Source organism: Pteropus vampyrus, unplaced genomic scaffold (assembly GCF_000151845.1).
Source record: "Pteropus vampyrus isolate Shadow unplaced genomic scaffold, Pvam_2.0 Scaffold69, whole genome shotgun sequence".
Taxonomy (NCBI): domain Eukaryota; kingdom Metazoa; phylum Chordata; class Mammalia; order Chiroptera; family Pteropodidae; genus Pteropus; species Pteropus vampyrus.
In genome coordinates this window covers 5,755,858-5,771,263 of record NW_011888850.1, presented here as the reverse complement: position 1 = coordinate 5,771,263, position 15,406 = coordinate 5,755,858, and the positions used below count along the sequence as shown (strand labels likewise).

Sequence of the window (15,406 nt, the reverse complement as noted above, 5' to 3'; positions counted from 1 at the left end):
AGCTTATTGCCAGCACAAACATGGAAGCTACATCATGCAGCTTTCTAGATTTAGTTGCTACAAAGATTTTAGTTACTGTAAATAATAAATAGAGAAACATACCTAAACTCTACAGTAGTGCTTAATGGTGGATTTTTATAGAGCCTTTGAAAAATTAAGTATAGCCAGGATCGTGGTGATTGTAATGACTCAGTTTGCCCGTCTTGAACCCTTGAACTTTCTCCTTCTCCTGGTTTTGCAGGGCCTTCTTGCCTTTCATCTTGACTGCACGGCTCATGGCTTTTAGTCCCTTAGCAGGAAGCTGGAACAAAAACCCTGTCTAGATTCTCTGGCACTGCCATCTGGGTCAAAACATTCTTAGAGCTTCTGAGTTTTACAAGTTTTTGTTTCCTTTTTGAAGGATTCTGAAGATCAAGTAGAGAATCATTTAATAATCCACCCTTTTCTTGCTTATTATGAAATAATTTCTTGAGTCTGTTTAAATCCATTTCAGCATAACTCATCGAAGTGACTGTTGGCATTCTTTATAAAAGTGATTTTTTGACCCCACAGGCCACTGTATTTTTAGTTCGATATCTGTGGCCATTTGGTGGTTTGCTTTGGACTGTAGTCATTTTGCAGTGTTTCTGTTCTTTGGTTATTAAAACACTGAAATTCCGGGAGCCCTAGTAGAAATGTTCAGGGTTGCCCACAGGGAGAAGTTGGTAAGCAGCTGAGGTTCCCATTGCCTCCTCACAAACTCAGGTGAATGGGGTCAGAAGGTTTGCAGAATTGCCTCCAAGAGTTGCGAAATAGTAGGTGAAAACTGTATCATTTGGCTCCAGGGTCCCCTCTATAAGTGCAGGATCCAAGTTGGTAACCCAGAGATTTGGAAACCTGCCCAGAGTGTTGATGTCCACTTGTCTGAACTTCTTAGTGTCACAGAGCAAGACCACAAGTATTTTTTAACCATCTACACAGTAATGGAATGTTATGCACATAAGACTGAAAAATAAAATGCCTATATGCCATAACGGTATCTTATCTTATTGGGACAAAACGGGTCTGCCTGCTAGGGTCTAAGCCAAAGAAGAGATATGTGCAAGTTTTGCAGCAAAGAAAGTGAGGTTTATTTGAGAGTTGCAAGTTCTGGAGACGCTGGCAAGCTATCGCTCAGAGGTCTGGCTCCCTGGGTGTCTCGGGGGTATGGATTATATAGGGAAAAATCAGTAGTCATGGAAACTAAAGGAGTTGGGGTCGTGGGTGCTACTGATTAGATGATTGGAGGGGGATGAGGTCATTGATCATTGTGTCTGGTTCTGGAATCAGCCTTGGTACCATCCCGTCTGGGCCTGTGGCCTGGTCCCCTGGCCAGTGGGGTGGTTGTTCTGCCTCCATGGGCCTGGAGTTGAAATCCATCTACAGCCAAAATGTTATCCTTCGTCTAGAGTCCAACAGAAACCTATTGTCCTCATGATTATAGACCTGAGGCTCAGTTAATCCTGGGTCCTAAGGCTTAATGATTAAAGGATCAGGCACGCGGAGGACAAGGGCAGGGGTAGAGGGTAGGGGGAGAGCAAGTGAGTCACAATGCCATCATCTGGGCAAAACCAGATTGATCAGAGGGAAAAAAAACCATTAAAGGAATGAAGTTTGTGTGCATTTACAATTTCAAATATCAAAGGGTTAGACTGGGTGGCACAGCTATGTGATTCTTATTGTCGTTTTTCTTTTTGTAGTGATTCTTATTGTCGTTTTTCTTTTTGTAGTGCATTAATTCAGTTCTTCCATTTGTTTCCTGAATACAAAGAGAACGACTTTTATGCCACTGGGGAGGTGAGTTGAACTCATGTTTTCTTATGTGCTTCCAACTTCATAAGGACTGAAATATTTTATGACATTTGTGGTTTATTCATTCGGAATATGTACACACACACCCCAAATATTAATTCAGCCCATATTAAAATTCTTCAATTATCCCCCAAATTTCCTCCATAATATATTTTTTTTAAATCCAGGGCTGAATTAAGGTTTATATATCAGAATTGGTTGTCATGTCTCAGTCTCCTATTTTTTTTTTGTTATTGTTGTCATTCATGATAATAATTTTGAAGAGTTTAGGCCAGGTGGCCTGTAGAATGTTCTGTTTTCTGAAATTGTTGGATTCTTTCCTCAATGCTTAAATTCAGTGAAAATATTTTGGCAAGAACATGACACAGATGATGTTGTGTACTTTCTATGTATGTGTCACACCAGGAGGCACATAATGTCTATCTGTCTGTCTCATTACTACTGATACCATTGCACTACTCACTTCTGACCCTCCCCCTCCCCCACACACATAATAGCAGATTCAGACAGGAGTCATCAATGGATGCTAAAATATCGGGTGGCAGATCTTAGGGTAACAGGTATCTACCTGATCTCAGATTATTTATTATTTTCAAAAGGAAAAAGGTACCTTTCCAGCATTAAGATCTGGTAGATACCAGATTTTTCTGACCTCTCTTCCTGTGAATAGCATCTGTTAGTCTATAAAGAAGATCTTTCACTCTTATTCTCATTTTTCACATTTTAAAATATCAGTGTGGACTAATGGATTGTTATTTCTGTTTGATGTGTTGAAATTTATTGCTCTCATTGGGTTTTTAATACTCAGATTGTTCCATATTTGGTCAATGGGAGCCCCTCGGTCTGCCTTCAATGTCCATTTGACAGATCCTCATTAGTCTGAGTACTTCCTTGCTTTGAGGCACAAACATATTTCTAGGATTATCTTGTACTTTCGCTGCCTTAGCCCTGGAATCAGTCATTTCTTCAAGGAACCTGAGTTCTTTTTAATGGAGAATGGTATTTAAAAACCACAACCTGAGTACTAAGTGCGCTCATTGCCACTGGGATGCAATTTCTTTTAGAGCTTGTAGGCAGAGCTAGGAAACAAAATGACTTCATACCAATTCCCGTAATTTTAATTCAATATCACAAGGTTCTTTTATTACCCCCATTCTCTATTTGTATGTCCCTTCTTTCACGCTGAGGACTTGGGGTCCCAACAGCATCGGTGTATTTATTATTTTGCTCAGCTCTACAATATATGCAAAATTGTTTCCAATTACTACATTAGTACCACTGCCAACAAGAAACCTCCAAGTTAATATTAAATATTAAAACTCTTTCAATATTTTTTTTGCTATAATTATTTTTATCCTTAGACTAATGTCACCACAGGTTTGAAATCAAAGTGCTATGTTTGAAAGTTATAAGAATTAATTCCATTTTTAAAGGTGATTATGTTACAGTTTAATACATAGGTTCACTTGCATATATTGGTTTAGATTTGGGGGTTTGCTTTTTTTTTATCCTTTTAAATGTAAGTTTATTTAAAAATGGATAGCAGAGAATATTTTGAGAACACAAAAAATTCTAGGTGCTAAGAATACAATTGTGAACAAAACAGCAAAATCCCCTACCTTTAGACCTAGAGGTGAAGACTGGTAAATAAAAAAATAAATATGTACTGTACAGTCAGGCAGTGATGGGTATCATGACAAAGATAAAGCAGGGTGTGATTAGAGAATGATGAAGGTGCTATTTTGGATCAGATTGTTGGAGAAAGGCTCTCCAATGAGGAGACAACCGAGCAGAATCCTGAGTGATGTAATAGGGTGATGGCTGCAGTATCTGAAGAAGAGATTTTCTGGAAGAAGGAACCACAAGTGTAAAGACTCATGAGGTGGGGACAAGCTTGGTGCACTCAAGGAAAAGCACAAAGCCACCGTGCTGACAAGCTGAGATTGCCCGACGTGACAGAGTTTGGACTTCATTCTACATGTTAGGGAAATCACTGGAGGGAGCCAGCTTCACTGAAAGAGTAATTAGACTCAAACTCAGTTCAATCCAACAGGCATGTATTGAATGTCTACTATGTCTGGGGCATTGGACAACTATTAGAAGTTCAATAATTAATAAGACATTGACTCCATCCTACATTTGAAAGCTTAACAAATTAAGTGCAATACAGAATGAAAAATACAATTTGAGAAAGAGCTGTAAAGACAAATAGCACGGGAGAAAATAGCTATCTCTCAAGATGGGACCTTCAGGAAAGGGCAAACAGAGGTGATAATTAAACTGGACTTTGAGGATGAATAGGGGTGTATTAGTCAAAGCTCCTTTGCTTGCAAGTGACAGAAACCCTATTTAAAGTGGCTTAAGAAGACTGACTGAGTTGACAACAGGTTTAGGTGGATGCGGGTGCTCTCACATCGTCATCAGGATTTTGTCTCTCTCTTGATCTGTTCACCTGGCTTTGTACTTCACTGGTTTCATTCTCTGGTAGGTTCTTTTCACCTGTGCCCTTGCCCCTCCTCCCACTCCAGAGCTCTGGTGTAGACCCCCAGCTCAACTTCTCTTTCCCGATAATTCTACTCGTATTCCTGAATCTCATATGATCCATTTAGACCCCATGTCCATTCTAGAACTAATAACTGAGATGAGGGGGGCAGAACATACAATTCACCAGAATGGTACCTGAGGCCCATCCCTGTGCCCTGGAAGGGGAGGGGTTACAGTGGAGCCCTCACCCTCTGAGGGTGGGATATGACTGGTCTCCACAGGAAGATCCGAATGATGATACCAGAGGGCTGGAAGGATGCTGGGCAAGTACAAGCCACGGATGTCCACTCTAAGGAAGTCAAAGTAAAAAACAGTCTCAGTTTTTCCAAGGCAGAGGCACATTAATGGAATGATAAACTTCCTTCTCGTGCCCACTTTCTTTTCTTTCTAAGCTGTTTGGAAAAGACTTCTGACTGCTTTTTTTTTTTTAAAGCCAATTATCCAGTCAGGATTATTTAGGATCTCTACCAGTAATACCCTGCTATTCCTTGCCTTTTAACCCATTTCAGAAGCAAGCTGGAGAAAGCGGCAGGAAGAGACACTTCTGTCATTTTTGGTAGTAACTTTGGAAAATGCCCATTCTCCACCTCCGACATGAGACTGATGTGCTTAGTGTGTAATTCCTTGTCTTGCAAATAATGTGGTGATGTCGTTAACCGCACAATGTCTAACTTTCAGCAAAGCTGCCAAATTCCAGATGAAAAATTTGTCTATTTCATGTCTGCCTGATGGCTTCACACATGTAATTTCCGAATGTGTGCAGGAAAGGACAATTTTCTTTTGACATTCTTTGCTGCCAGAACGAATATTTTAAAGGAAACCTTTGCCTTCTGGGTGATGAGGAAGATGTGAAGGAGGGCAGGCAAGGCCTGGGGTAGAGACTCTGATGTTAGGCAGCATCGTCTTCATAAGAACTACATGGGTCACATTAAGTCTGGGGGCTCATCTCTTTCTAGAAGGAAGAACACCAAATAATGCCTTCATGGTTTATTGTCATTAGAATGCTATGTTTCTACAGTTTAGTTTGTACTTGTTTAAAGGCAGAATGGATAAGTGGAAGAAGGCGTTCTGGATAAATAATCAGGAGAGTTGGGATTCATTGCTGGCTTTGCCTCTCTCTGGATGACTCCAAACGTGGTCTTCAGCGTGTCTGGGCTTCTGTTTTTCGTCTTACCATCAGAGGGGTTGGTTTTAAAATTAGATCACTTCCAGGGTTATTTGTTTTTACTAGATATTCCACTGTAGTTACCTACATGTACTCTTACAGCATCTGTGTATAATTGCAGTTTTAACATAGTACAAACCCACCCCCAGCCCACCACCATCAAAAAACAAAAATGTTGTTATAGAGTTTTCAAGATGGGGAAATCTTTTCTCTTGTGAATTCTTCATTTCCTGGCACTCTTAGGGAGATTGAACAAATAATGCCACTCGATTTGTAGAATCATCCTCGAAAACTAAATACATAAACTAAGAAATGGTTTTCTGCTTTTCAGTGCAAGTGTATTGGACCTAAATAAATATCCTCGACATTTGTGTGCTGTGAATGAGGGTAACCTGATGCTTGAAGGGTCTGGAGCAGCTGTTTGGCTTTCTGCTTTGGTATAAGCGAGTCTGGAAGTAATAATAGTACCTACTGCACAGGGTTGTTTTGAGCGTTTAATTAGATAATCCTCCTCAGATATTTAGCAGGGTGACTGGCTGTGGAGAGTCCCCAACATATGATGACTATTCTTACCATTCATGTTGAAAAGTGGCATTAATATATTATGGCTCCATAGCATATGGCCCGATGCGTGTGGACAGGGGCTGGGGTGTTTTAGAAAGCTCTGCTCACCTGTTTTGGGACGTGGCGTTGTCTCCTTTGTTATTTTGAAATCATTTCTGAAAGGCATAGTTCCCTTCATCTGAGAGATGATAACGGAGCTCAGAAGTTGATGCTGGAAGTTTTAGCTAGCAGCAAGATGTGGCAGAACCAACCCCAGGCTCCTGGCCCCTGTGGCGTGGACCGTGGCGAGGTCGCGGCCAGAGGCGTAGTGCCCGCTGGCAGTCAGTGCAGCAGAGAAGGAAGAACTGTTTCTCTCCATTTCTGCCCAGAACACCAAATGGAATTAATTTTCTCTAAAGAGAGACAAATGTGTCTGTAAATCACCCTCCTCCAGGCATGCAAAAAAAAAAAAAAAGTACTTCAAAAAGAGAAACAAGCTGCGTTTAATCCACATAATTAACTTTCTTTCTAAGTGTTATCCTTTCTGAGCCAGTAACTATTAGAGAGATTGCCCTTGTTCTTGAAGTATAGACACACTTTAGAATCTTCTCAAGTGCACATGGCCCAGCTAGAAGTTAAAGCAAAACAGCCGTGGGTGGAAAGAAGGGCAGTGACGGGAGGAAGGGGGACTGCCCGCTGCTCTCTGAGCATGCGTCTTGATGTCCAGTCCCGTGAAAGACTCGGGACTTACGGGTGGTTGTGGCAATGAGTGGGAGCTCTTCCAAAATGGCAGGACATGTTGTCAAAACTGGGCATCTCTTCCTCAGCCACAGGGAGGGGCCTACTCCCCCTTAGAAGCAGTTTTGCAACCATGGTTAATTTGAGGGTCCAATAAAGGCAAAACTTTGAAGTTATTTAAAAATTAGTGAGCTTCATAGGATACTTTATCTTTGTCTGCATGAGTGGAGTCCTGCCGGGATCACGTGGTCTGACGGCCTTTATTGAAATCCGCACGGCTCACTGGGTTCTGATGGCAGGTTCCCAGTAGGTGAGAGCTACGTTTGTTTAATTTTTTTCATACAATACTAAGCACAGTGTTTAATGAATGCTATATATGGCCTCATGCAAGGCGGTTGCTAGATAAAATTAAAATATCAATGATATTTCTTTCCAGCTTCCTTTCGTCTCCCTTCCACGGCCCTTCCCTGCTTCCCAGGCCTTGGGGATGCTCCTTTCTACTCTTTCTTTTCAGGGTCATCCAGTGCCCTACCTCCCACCTCCAGCCTTCTTTTCCTTGGCTGTATATTCTGCTCAGGTCCTATTTCTGGACACTTTCTTCATCCCCATCATGATTGTTCTGTTTCTCTCCCCTATTCCGACTTGCCATCAGCTCACTGTCCATTAGAAGGGATCTGATAAATTAAACTTACTCCCAACATGCTTGCACTTGAATAGAAGACAGAGCCTAAGCCATAAAAAAGATACTTGTAGTTGGGAATTTTAAGCACTGACACACTAGTAGAGGCATGACATCCAATGAGAGATGGGAGAGATATTCTAGCAGTAGGCCTATACTCACTTTATGTGGGCCTACACCATTATTCTTTTAGCCCAGGCTTGTGATCATTGAATATGGTATCCTAGAAGGGGTCCTTCAAGAGTATCTAGTTCACTTGTTTTGTTTGCAGGTCTTATTTGAGAATATTTATTGAGTGGATCGTACAACAGGCATGATGCTGAGCACTGTTTTATGCATTACCTTGTTTAATCCTCACAGCTACCCTATGAAGCTGACACTGTTGTTACCATCTCCATTTTGCAGATGAGATGACCGAGGCTTAAAGAGGTTAGTTAGGCCTTACTAAGGTCTCCCAGCCAGGATTTGAACCTAAGCTTAGCTGGACCGCAGAGCTCAAATACTGTAGTGAAGGGACTGGCTAAGGATTGTAACCCTACTTAAGGAGATGCTATCTGGAGGCTGCGTGCTCCCTCCTCAAAACCGTACTGTCTCTAAGACCTGCCTCTTCCCACAGAACAGACCCACTTTCAGTAGAAGGGAGTCAAACATCCCTTCCATATTTTGTGCAGAATCTCTAAGGGTTATCAACCTTATACAAACAGAAAAGAAGTTCTCTAACTTCTTGGATGTTTCTTTCTTTCTGGCCAAGACTTAGTTTTAATCATAAAGACTTGGCTTTAATCGTAAAGTTTTATGGAATAAATGGAAGTTTCAAGTGATGTAAAAGCTTGAAGTCCTTGGAATGCAATTATTTCCAAAAGCTTGGAACTTGCTGAATTTTATTAGATAACATTCAAGCTGCTTTAACTCTTGAGCTCATGACAAATGTCTATTTTCAGTTATGTTCATCTGACTTGCCAATATTTTCTTTTAGAATTGAAAACGGATTTGTGACTGCTTAATGAGTTTAGTATCAGAAAAGTTAAGGTTTAAGCTGCAACCTGAAAAATTGAACAGGGGCATATGGAAATGTTTGCAAATTGGGCCTCAGGCTTTTGGATAGCAGATCTAAGTCGAATCAACACATATTTGCTGATCCTTTAGTTACATGGAAAAGAATATGAGTAAATCAGAAGTCATTAGAAGCTTTTTCTGGTGACTTACCATGCTGGATCAAGCGGCATGGTGACAGAAATAGTACCTGATTAGGTGAGATGTCTAGGTTGGGGACAGGAAATGCTAAGTTAAATCTATTATGTAGCTTCAACCTTCTGAATTCTATCTACAGTGAGCAAACAAAGGACTCAATTTTGTCGCCCGTGGCTCAGTATGTTCATAGTCTTTATTTAAAAGTCAAATTAACTGTGGTCTTTAAACAAAAGGGTTTATTCATGTGGTTGAATCACCTGGCTTCAAGCTGGGTTTCTCCAAAATTGACACCAGGTCAGTTGCGGGGGACGGAGGGGACATATTTTTTTCATCAACTCTTGTCATTGATGGATTTTTTTTTTTAAAGATGCATCCTCTCAATACGAAATAAGAATATCATTTAGAAAGCAGTACATACCTTTGCATAAATTTATGTGACCAAAAGTTGGATACAGATCAAAAATTTTTCTTATATATTTATTCCTATAGATTCTGCAGTTCTTTTTAAGCTCATATTCAAGAGAAATGGATGTTTAGATAAAGTCATATTCTTGTGAGAAGCCATATTTTTTTCTTTTAATTGCAGCAGTGTGGTCTTGAAATTAGATGACGCACAGTCTAGAAATGTCTAGGAAATTGTAGAGGTTACCACAGTACTGAAGTGCTTTCCCCATTCATTAATTTTCTGAACTGGCCATTTTCAGACCACACCTTCTTTCTCCTCAGAGAAAATAATGGTGCAAGTGAAGTAAGATTCTACCCGAAGGCTAGATGAAGTCAAGGTCATCTCAGTTTAATCCCATCCTCTTAGCTGCTTCTTGTGTTACTCCATTAAACAGGGTTTTCAACAGTATTTTTGTGGTTTTCAATATGTGTGCAAAATTCTCTTCAAGGCATATTTCCTCTCCCCTCCGATCGCCCCCATAAATGAGGGTGGCTCCACCATCGTCTGTGCTTCAAGATAGCGAGAGAACACCACAGTGGTATGACTCTCTCTAGAAGGACGGCACACTTCCTTCTGAGGGCGTGAAGGAGTTGTCATCAGCCCCAAAGTGAATTCTTCGGAGAGCTATTCAGTCCCGTTGGAGTGGCTGGGGGGAGCGAAGGCATAGCGGCAAAATGGCACAGAATGACGCTGACCATAGACGGTCTCAACATACCGTGGCTGAGGTTGACAGCTCTCCCTTTTCCACTTGCCAGGCAGAGGTTAGGAATTCGGGCCTGTGGATAGTGACATTTTGTTACCGGGTTTAGGTGTGTCTCATTTCAAAGGCCATTGCTCATTGTCACCCATAAAGTTTCTACGTGTTTACCATATAATGTATACTTAGAAGCATGACAGAGAATGAATATAACTGCTTTTTTTTACTAAACTTTAGTAAGAAGTGTAGACCGCTGAGAGAAACTTAAACAATAGTAACTGCTAACATATGTGAAATTTCTGTAAGAGGACATTGTTTCGATTATAGTATTATTCTCTGACATGATTTTTTTTTTTCTGGAGGAGGAGCTGATTGAAGCTTGATTTTAGATATGGAATCCTTTTTCTTCTCTTTAAAGTCACCGGGTAGCAGGGGTGCAATAAGTTTGCTATGAATATTGTTGAAACATATAAGGCAGAGATTCAGGCAGAATACACAGTTACGAGTTTCTTTAAGTCTAATTTCATTGTGCTTTTACACATCTGGATAATTAACCAAGCATTACATTCTCTCTAGACTATTTTTACAAGTACAATATGCTCTTAATGTGATTTCCATTAGGCTGCTCCAAACATCATTTAGGAACTCAGAAAGATTGCAGACCCAGATTTAAAACCACTATTCAACTGTGATATTGAGACTTTTTTCCCTCATGGGAGAAATAAAAGATTGAGAGCTGAATTCTGAGATCTTTCTGATATAAGAAGGAGGACTAGAGGTTTATTGCTTCTTTAAGCTCCAGCAAATACAAGCAGATGCAACACACACCTCATCTCTGGTCCTTTTTTGTCAGAGGTGAGCTCAAAATTTGATCACCATGGGAAAAATGAACCATACCAGAACTGTGCTGGAAACTGCAGCTTGAAGCTTCTTTAAATATTAAAACGGAATTATAAGGGCAGACTAAGAACCTGATGTGTTGATGCTAACCTAGTTTGAATTGTTGTGTTAGATAAATACATTTATATGGCCTAGTTCCTCATTTGCAGGTCACCACTGAATTCTAAAATATTATGTGTTCAGATAGTTTCTGGCCATGCTTGTCTTCTTTCCTTTTATATTCGCTTTGATGCTGTTCTGAGCTTTTATGAGGCTAGGGTCTGATCCTATGGTAGAAGGTTAGTGTTAATTCACAGGCTTCAGGAGCGTCACTGGCCAGCTGCTGCCCACATTGGTGAACACCAGTGAGAGATCAGAGAAACCGCAGGGCTAATAGTTGTGGTGGTTGTTGCGTTTGTCCTTGTTACAGGCAGAATTCAGAACAAAAGAAGCACAAGCTTATAAAATTACAGGATCAGAATTATAAGTCCTAAGGGGCCATTTCTGATTCATCAGACAACCACACCTAAATTCTCCCCCCAACATAAAGGATTCTGTTCTATTTAAGACATATCCAGCAAAGGGGAAACTGGGTAAAATAAAACATACTTGATTTATTGTCTGGTTGTCTTTTAATGCGCTTTTGGTGGTCAGAGACTCGTTAAATTGAGAAATAAATGATTGAGGAAGAATAAACAAGTCTGGTCTTGCAAAAAAATGAAGAAAAAATATGTGTCAACAAAGAGAGCGAAAATAATTGAAATTTCACTATAACGTTTCAGTGTCTGTTTTCCATAAAATAATCCTATAATTGTCTACTGTGTAACAGTCTGAGTCACTCAACCAATGGAATGATTAATGAAAACGGCAGTGAAGGATTTGTCACACTGACACAGGCAAGGAAGTGTGTGATAGTCATTAGGAAGCGAAAAATGAGATAAACATCCTCGTTGTTAGATTAGCAAATGTGGATCGAACATTGAGGAATCTGTTTTGGATATTGTTATAGAATTACCCCTCTGACTGTCTTGTTTTCCACGAATGCTCAGCTTAGCAAGTGCGTAGTGGATAAACCCAATGTTGAACCCCAACTTGGGGGACCAGAAACCGATTGTCTATTCCAGGACTATTGAATGAAATATGGTTTGATATAAGAAATGGGAGGCAGCCAAGCCTAGATCGAATTCCAACTAGAGTTTTGACTAAAATTTGACTAACAGACTCTTGTTTTCATCATTTTAAAATATAGGAAGATGATGTTAGCCTTAAATTGGTTCAAATAAAAGTAGGTATAATAGCCTGGTTCATAGTAGATGCTCAGAAATTGAGCGGGTGTTTCTTCTTCATTTCCTGCCTAGATATATTCCAGATACACATGATGGTCACAAGGAGGGAGGTGCCATAAAAATGTGGCTGTTTTGGCCTAGTTTGTCATCACTACCTATATAGCAACTTAAAGTATATACCTTTCTATCTCAGAAAGAGACGAGAGAAGTGTTCTATTGCCAGGTTTTATAACAGAACAACTGGAGTGATGTTATCGCTAGAAGATAGAATTTTTAGCATTTGTACTAATATCCAATTGAGAAAAAATGTTTAGAAGTAGTGTCAGATGAGTCATTCATGTATCGAATATGTTTTTATGTTTTTATGTACGCTATGTGCTGGGCAATGTATACGTTGTGGGCATAATAATCCACGAGGTTGTAAACTTTGCCTTATCGCATTTGAGTCAGGTTTTCCATAATGTATTTTCAAAAGAAATTGTGAACTTTACAAGTTTTGTGCTTTATTCATTTTTGTGTCTCCCGAAGTATTTAGTATAATGCCTTTGACAAAAAATTTGCCCAAAAAACCATCACTGAATGAAGATTGTGTAATACATCTTTACCAATGAAATGATTACTCAAGGAAATTTGCTTTTTTGGGGTCATCTTATAGAAATTTTACTTGATAAGTGTTCACTTATTGTGCCTAATGAGAGAATATATAGCACGGTTATGCAACAAACCAAATTTCAGACATGTAAACACATCTTTACAGAATCACAAGGCAGCTAAAATGTGTTCATGCATATGAATGGATAAATTGCTTTGATTCAGTACTTTGCCTAAATAATTATTATTGCACAAAGAAGCTGCATCAGTGAGGAGATTTTGTGTAAATTATGTAAATTACATTTTGTTACCATAACTTGGAAGGAGTTTGGGTTTTGGAGTAGGTCAGACCAAGTCTAATTCTGACTCTGCAACTTAACCTCCCTGAGCCCCAGTGTCTTCACAGTGAAAGGGTAGTGATGCTATCTCCAGAGTATGATTATGGTATGGAATAAATGAGTGCTCTTGGGAGTTCCCAGGCATTGAATTACAGACCCATGGAGAGCCTTGGAAGTATTGCTAAGGGTTTGCAGACTCAGATGTACCCATGTAACGCCTCTAGGCTACTTCGAACATATATGCATTGCTGTTTTTCAAATGCGTGCAGGTTATTTCAAGATTCATTCCTTCAACAATTGTTTATTGAGCAGTAACAAATAAACAGCATCAGGCACAGGGAATACACTAATAAACTAAACAGATGGATATCCCTGTGTTCATGGATATTCTATTCTAGCCCCGGCGGGGGAATAATAATTCAAGATAAATGAGTAAAAGTTTGTTGGAGAGTGATAAGGTTTAAGATGGAAAGGAGAGAAGGGGAATAGAAAATGTCAAAAAAAAAAAAAAAAGAGGTGTGAAAATTTTAGACAAGGTGGCCAGAGACGGCATCCCTCAGAAGGCCTCACTTAGGGAAGTGACGGGAAGTGAGCGTTCAGGTGAGGTAGAAAGGACAGTGTGGGTCACAGGCATGACTGTGCTGAGAGGGGCTGGAGAGGATTGAGCGAGACGGTCGTAGGGGACAGTGTTAGTGAAGTGACCAGGTTGTGTCTGCTCTTTCATCTCAGAAAAAGCACTTTGCTTTTACTCCAAGGGAGCTGGGGAGTCATTAGAGGGTTTGGCAGAGGAGTAGCTTGATCTGATTGATGTTTTAACAGACCTCTGTCTTGAAAATAGACTGGATGAGGGTGAGGGAGAAAGTAGGGGGCAGTTAGGAGGCTACTGTAATAATCCAGGTGAGAGATGGTTGTACCTGGAGCAAGCTGATGAAGGGGGTGTGAGAAGACACTGGATTCTGGGCATACTTGATAGAATAGGTAGAGTTGACAAGATTTGCTGATGGACTTTTGTGGGGTATGAGAGAGATAAAGGGCACCGAGATTTTGGGTCTAAGCAGTTAGAAGAACAGTGTTAACGTGAATCCAAAGGAAGTCTGTAAGGAGGGCTTGGGAATTGGAGCTTCATTTTAAGCATAATGAAGTTTAATATTAAACATACAGGTGGAGATGTCGAGAAAGCGACTTCTTAATGGAAAAAATACAAAATATTATACAATATACTGAACTAATAGTAGCTTTTCCAGCATATCTAAAAGCAGCATTATTATTAGGTTTGTGTTCACAAAATCTTTTGAAACTGAAAAAAAAAAGCTTGTACTGGAAAAGGTTGGAAACAGGTAAGTTAAAGTGACAGTCTTAATGGCTAATAAATATTTTCCTTTCCTACATGTTGATTTCAAAATTTGCATCATTATACAGATTTTGAAATCTTAATTTTTGGCCTCAAGATTTTTGTTTTTTTAATAAAGGTTTTAATGGAATTTTCTGGTAAGAAAAACCCTCTGGGTAGCAGAATTGTGTTCACCGGTCTATTTTTATTATTCTTATTATTTTGGAAGGAAATGAAAATGTTCATTGATTACACGTTAACTTATTACATTTTGTCTCCCTAACCCGTGTCTCGCATGTCACTTGGTGCTATTTGGGATGATAAAAGGAGTGAAAGCCAGAGTTCTTTGCTATTGCGGAATTTACAGTGTGAGGTTAAGAAACACGTGGGTGTCGCATGGGGAGACACTGCCGTTCGACTGTTATTTTAATCAGCTTAAGCACGGAATTTTACTAACATATATTTGTGATGGTTCATTTTAACGTCTACCCTTCTCAGTCTTACGCAGGGAAGTATGTGCCCGCCATTGCACACTGTATCCACACTCTCAACCCCCTGATGTCAGAGAAGATCAACCTGAAGGGAATTGCTATTGGAGATGCATATTCTGATCCCGAATCAGTAGGTGTCCCCTTTTTCCTTTCTATTTTGTTTCTTAAGGAGAATAAATCCCCTTTAATCAGATGGAGGCTCCTCTTACCTTAGAGACCTAACCTGATAAAGGGAAATACTGTCTGTCGCCCGGTTGCCTCTGATAATTTCAATCGTCTAATCTTTACCAAATGTTTAAAGGTGTCAACTTACTATGTCAGCCTAGATTAATTGTGAGCACAAGTGTAGGGGTGTGTGTGTGTGTGTGTGTGTGTGCCCTTGTGTTTTGTGTACATGTGTGTTGGATGTATATTGTGTGGTGTGTGTTGTCTGTGTATGTTTTGTGTACATGTGTGTGTTTGTGCATTATGTACCTATTGTGTATGTGTGTTTGTGTATGTTTGTGTAGCATGTGTGTAGTATGTGGCCTGTGGCGTGCGTTGTTTTCTTTTGTTTGTATGAACACATATTGTGTTTGTACTGTGTTTTGTGGTATGTGGTGTGTTCGGGAGTCATCGGGGTGTGCGTGTGTGTGTATAGTTCTCTTTTTTGACTAATT

General features: G+C 39.9%; 1 protein-coding gene across 1 annotated transcript in view; it reads left to right on the top strand.

Annotated features, from left to right (window-relative positions):
• CPVL (carboxypeptidase, vitellogenic like) overlaps positions 1-15,406 on the top strand; it is a 96,782-nt gene that overhangs the window by 28,177 nt on the left and 53,199 nt on the right. Inside the window, exons 6-7 of the mRNA XM_011361708.2 lie at positions 1,749-1,815; positions 14,755-14,877. Of these exons, the coding sequence (XP_011360010.1) occupies positions 1,749-1,815; positions 14,755-14,877 (190 nt within the window). The remainder of the gene's footprint in view (positions 1-1,748; positions 1,816-14,754; positions 14,878-15,406) is intronic.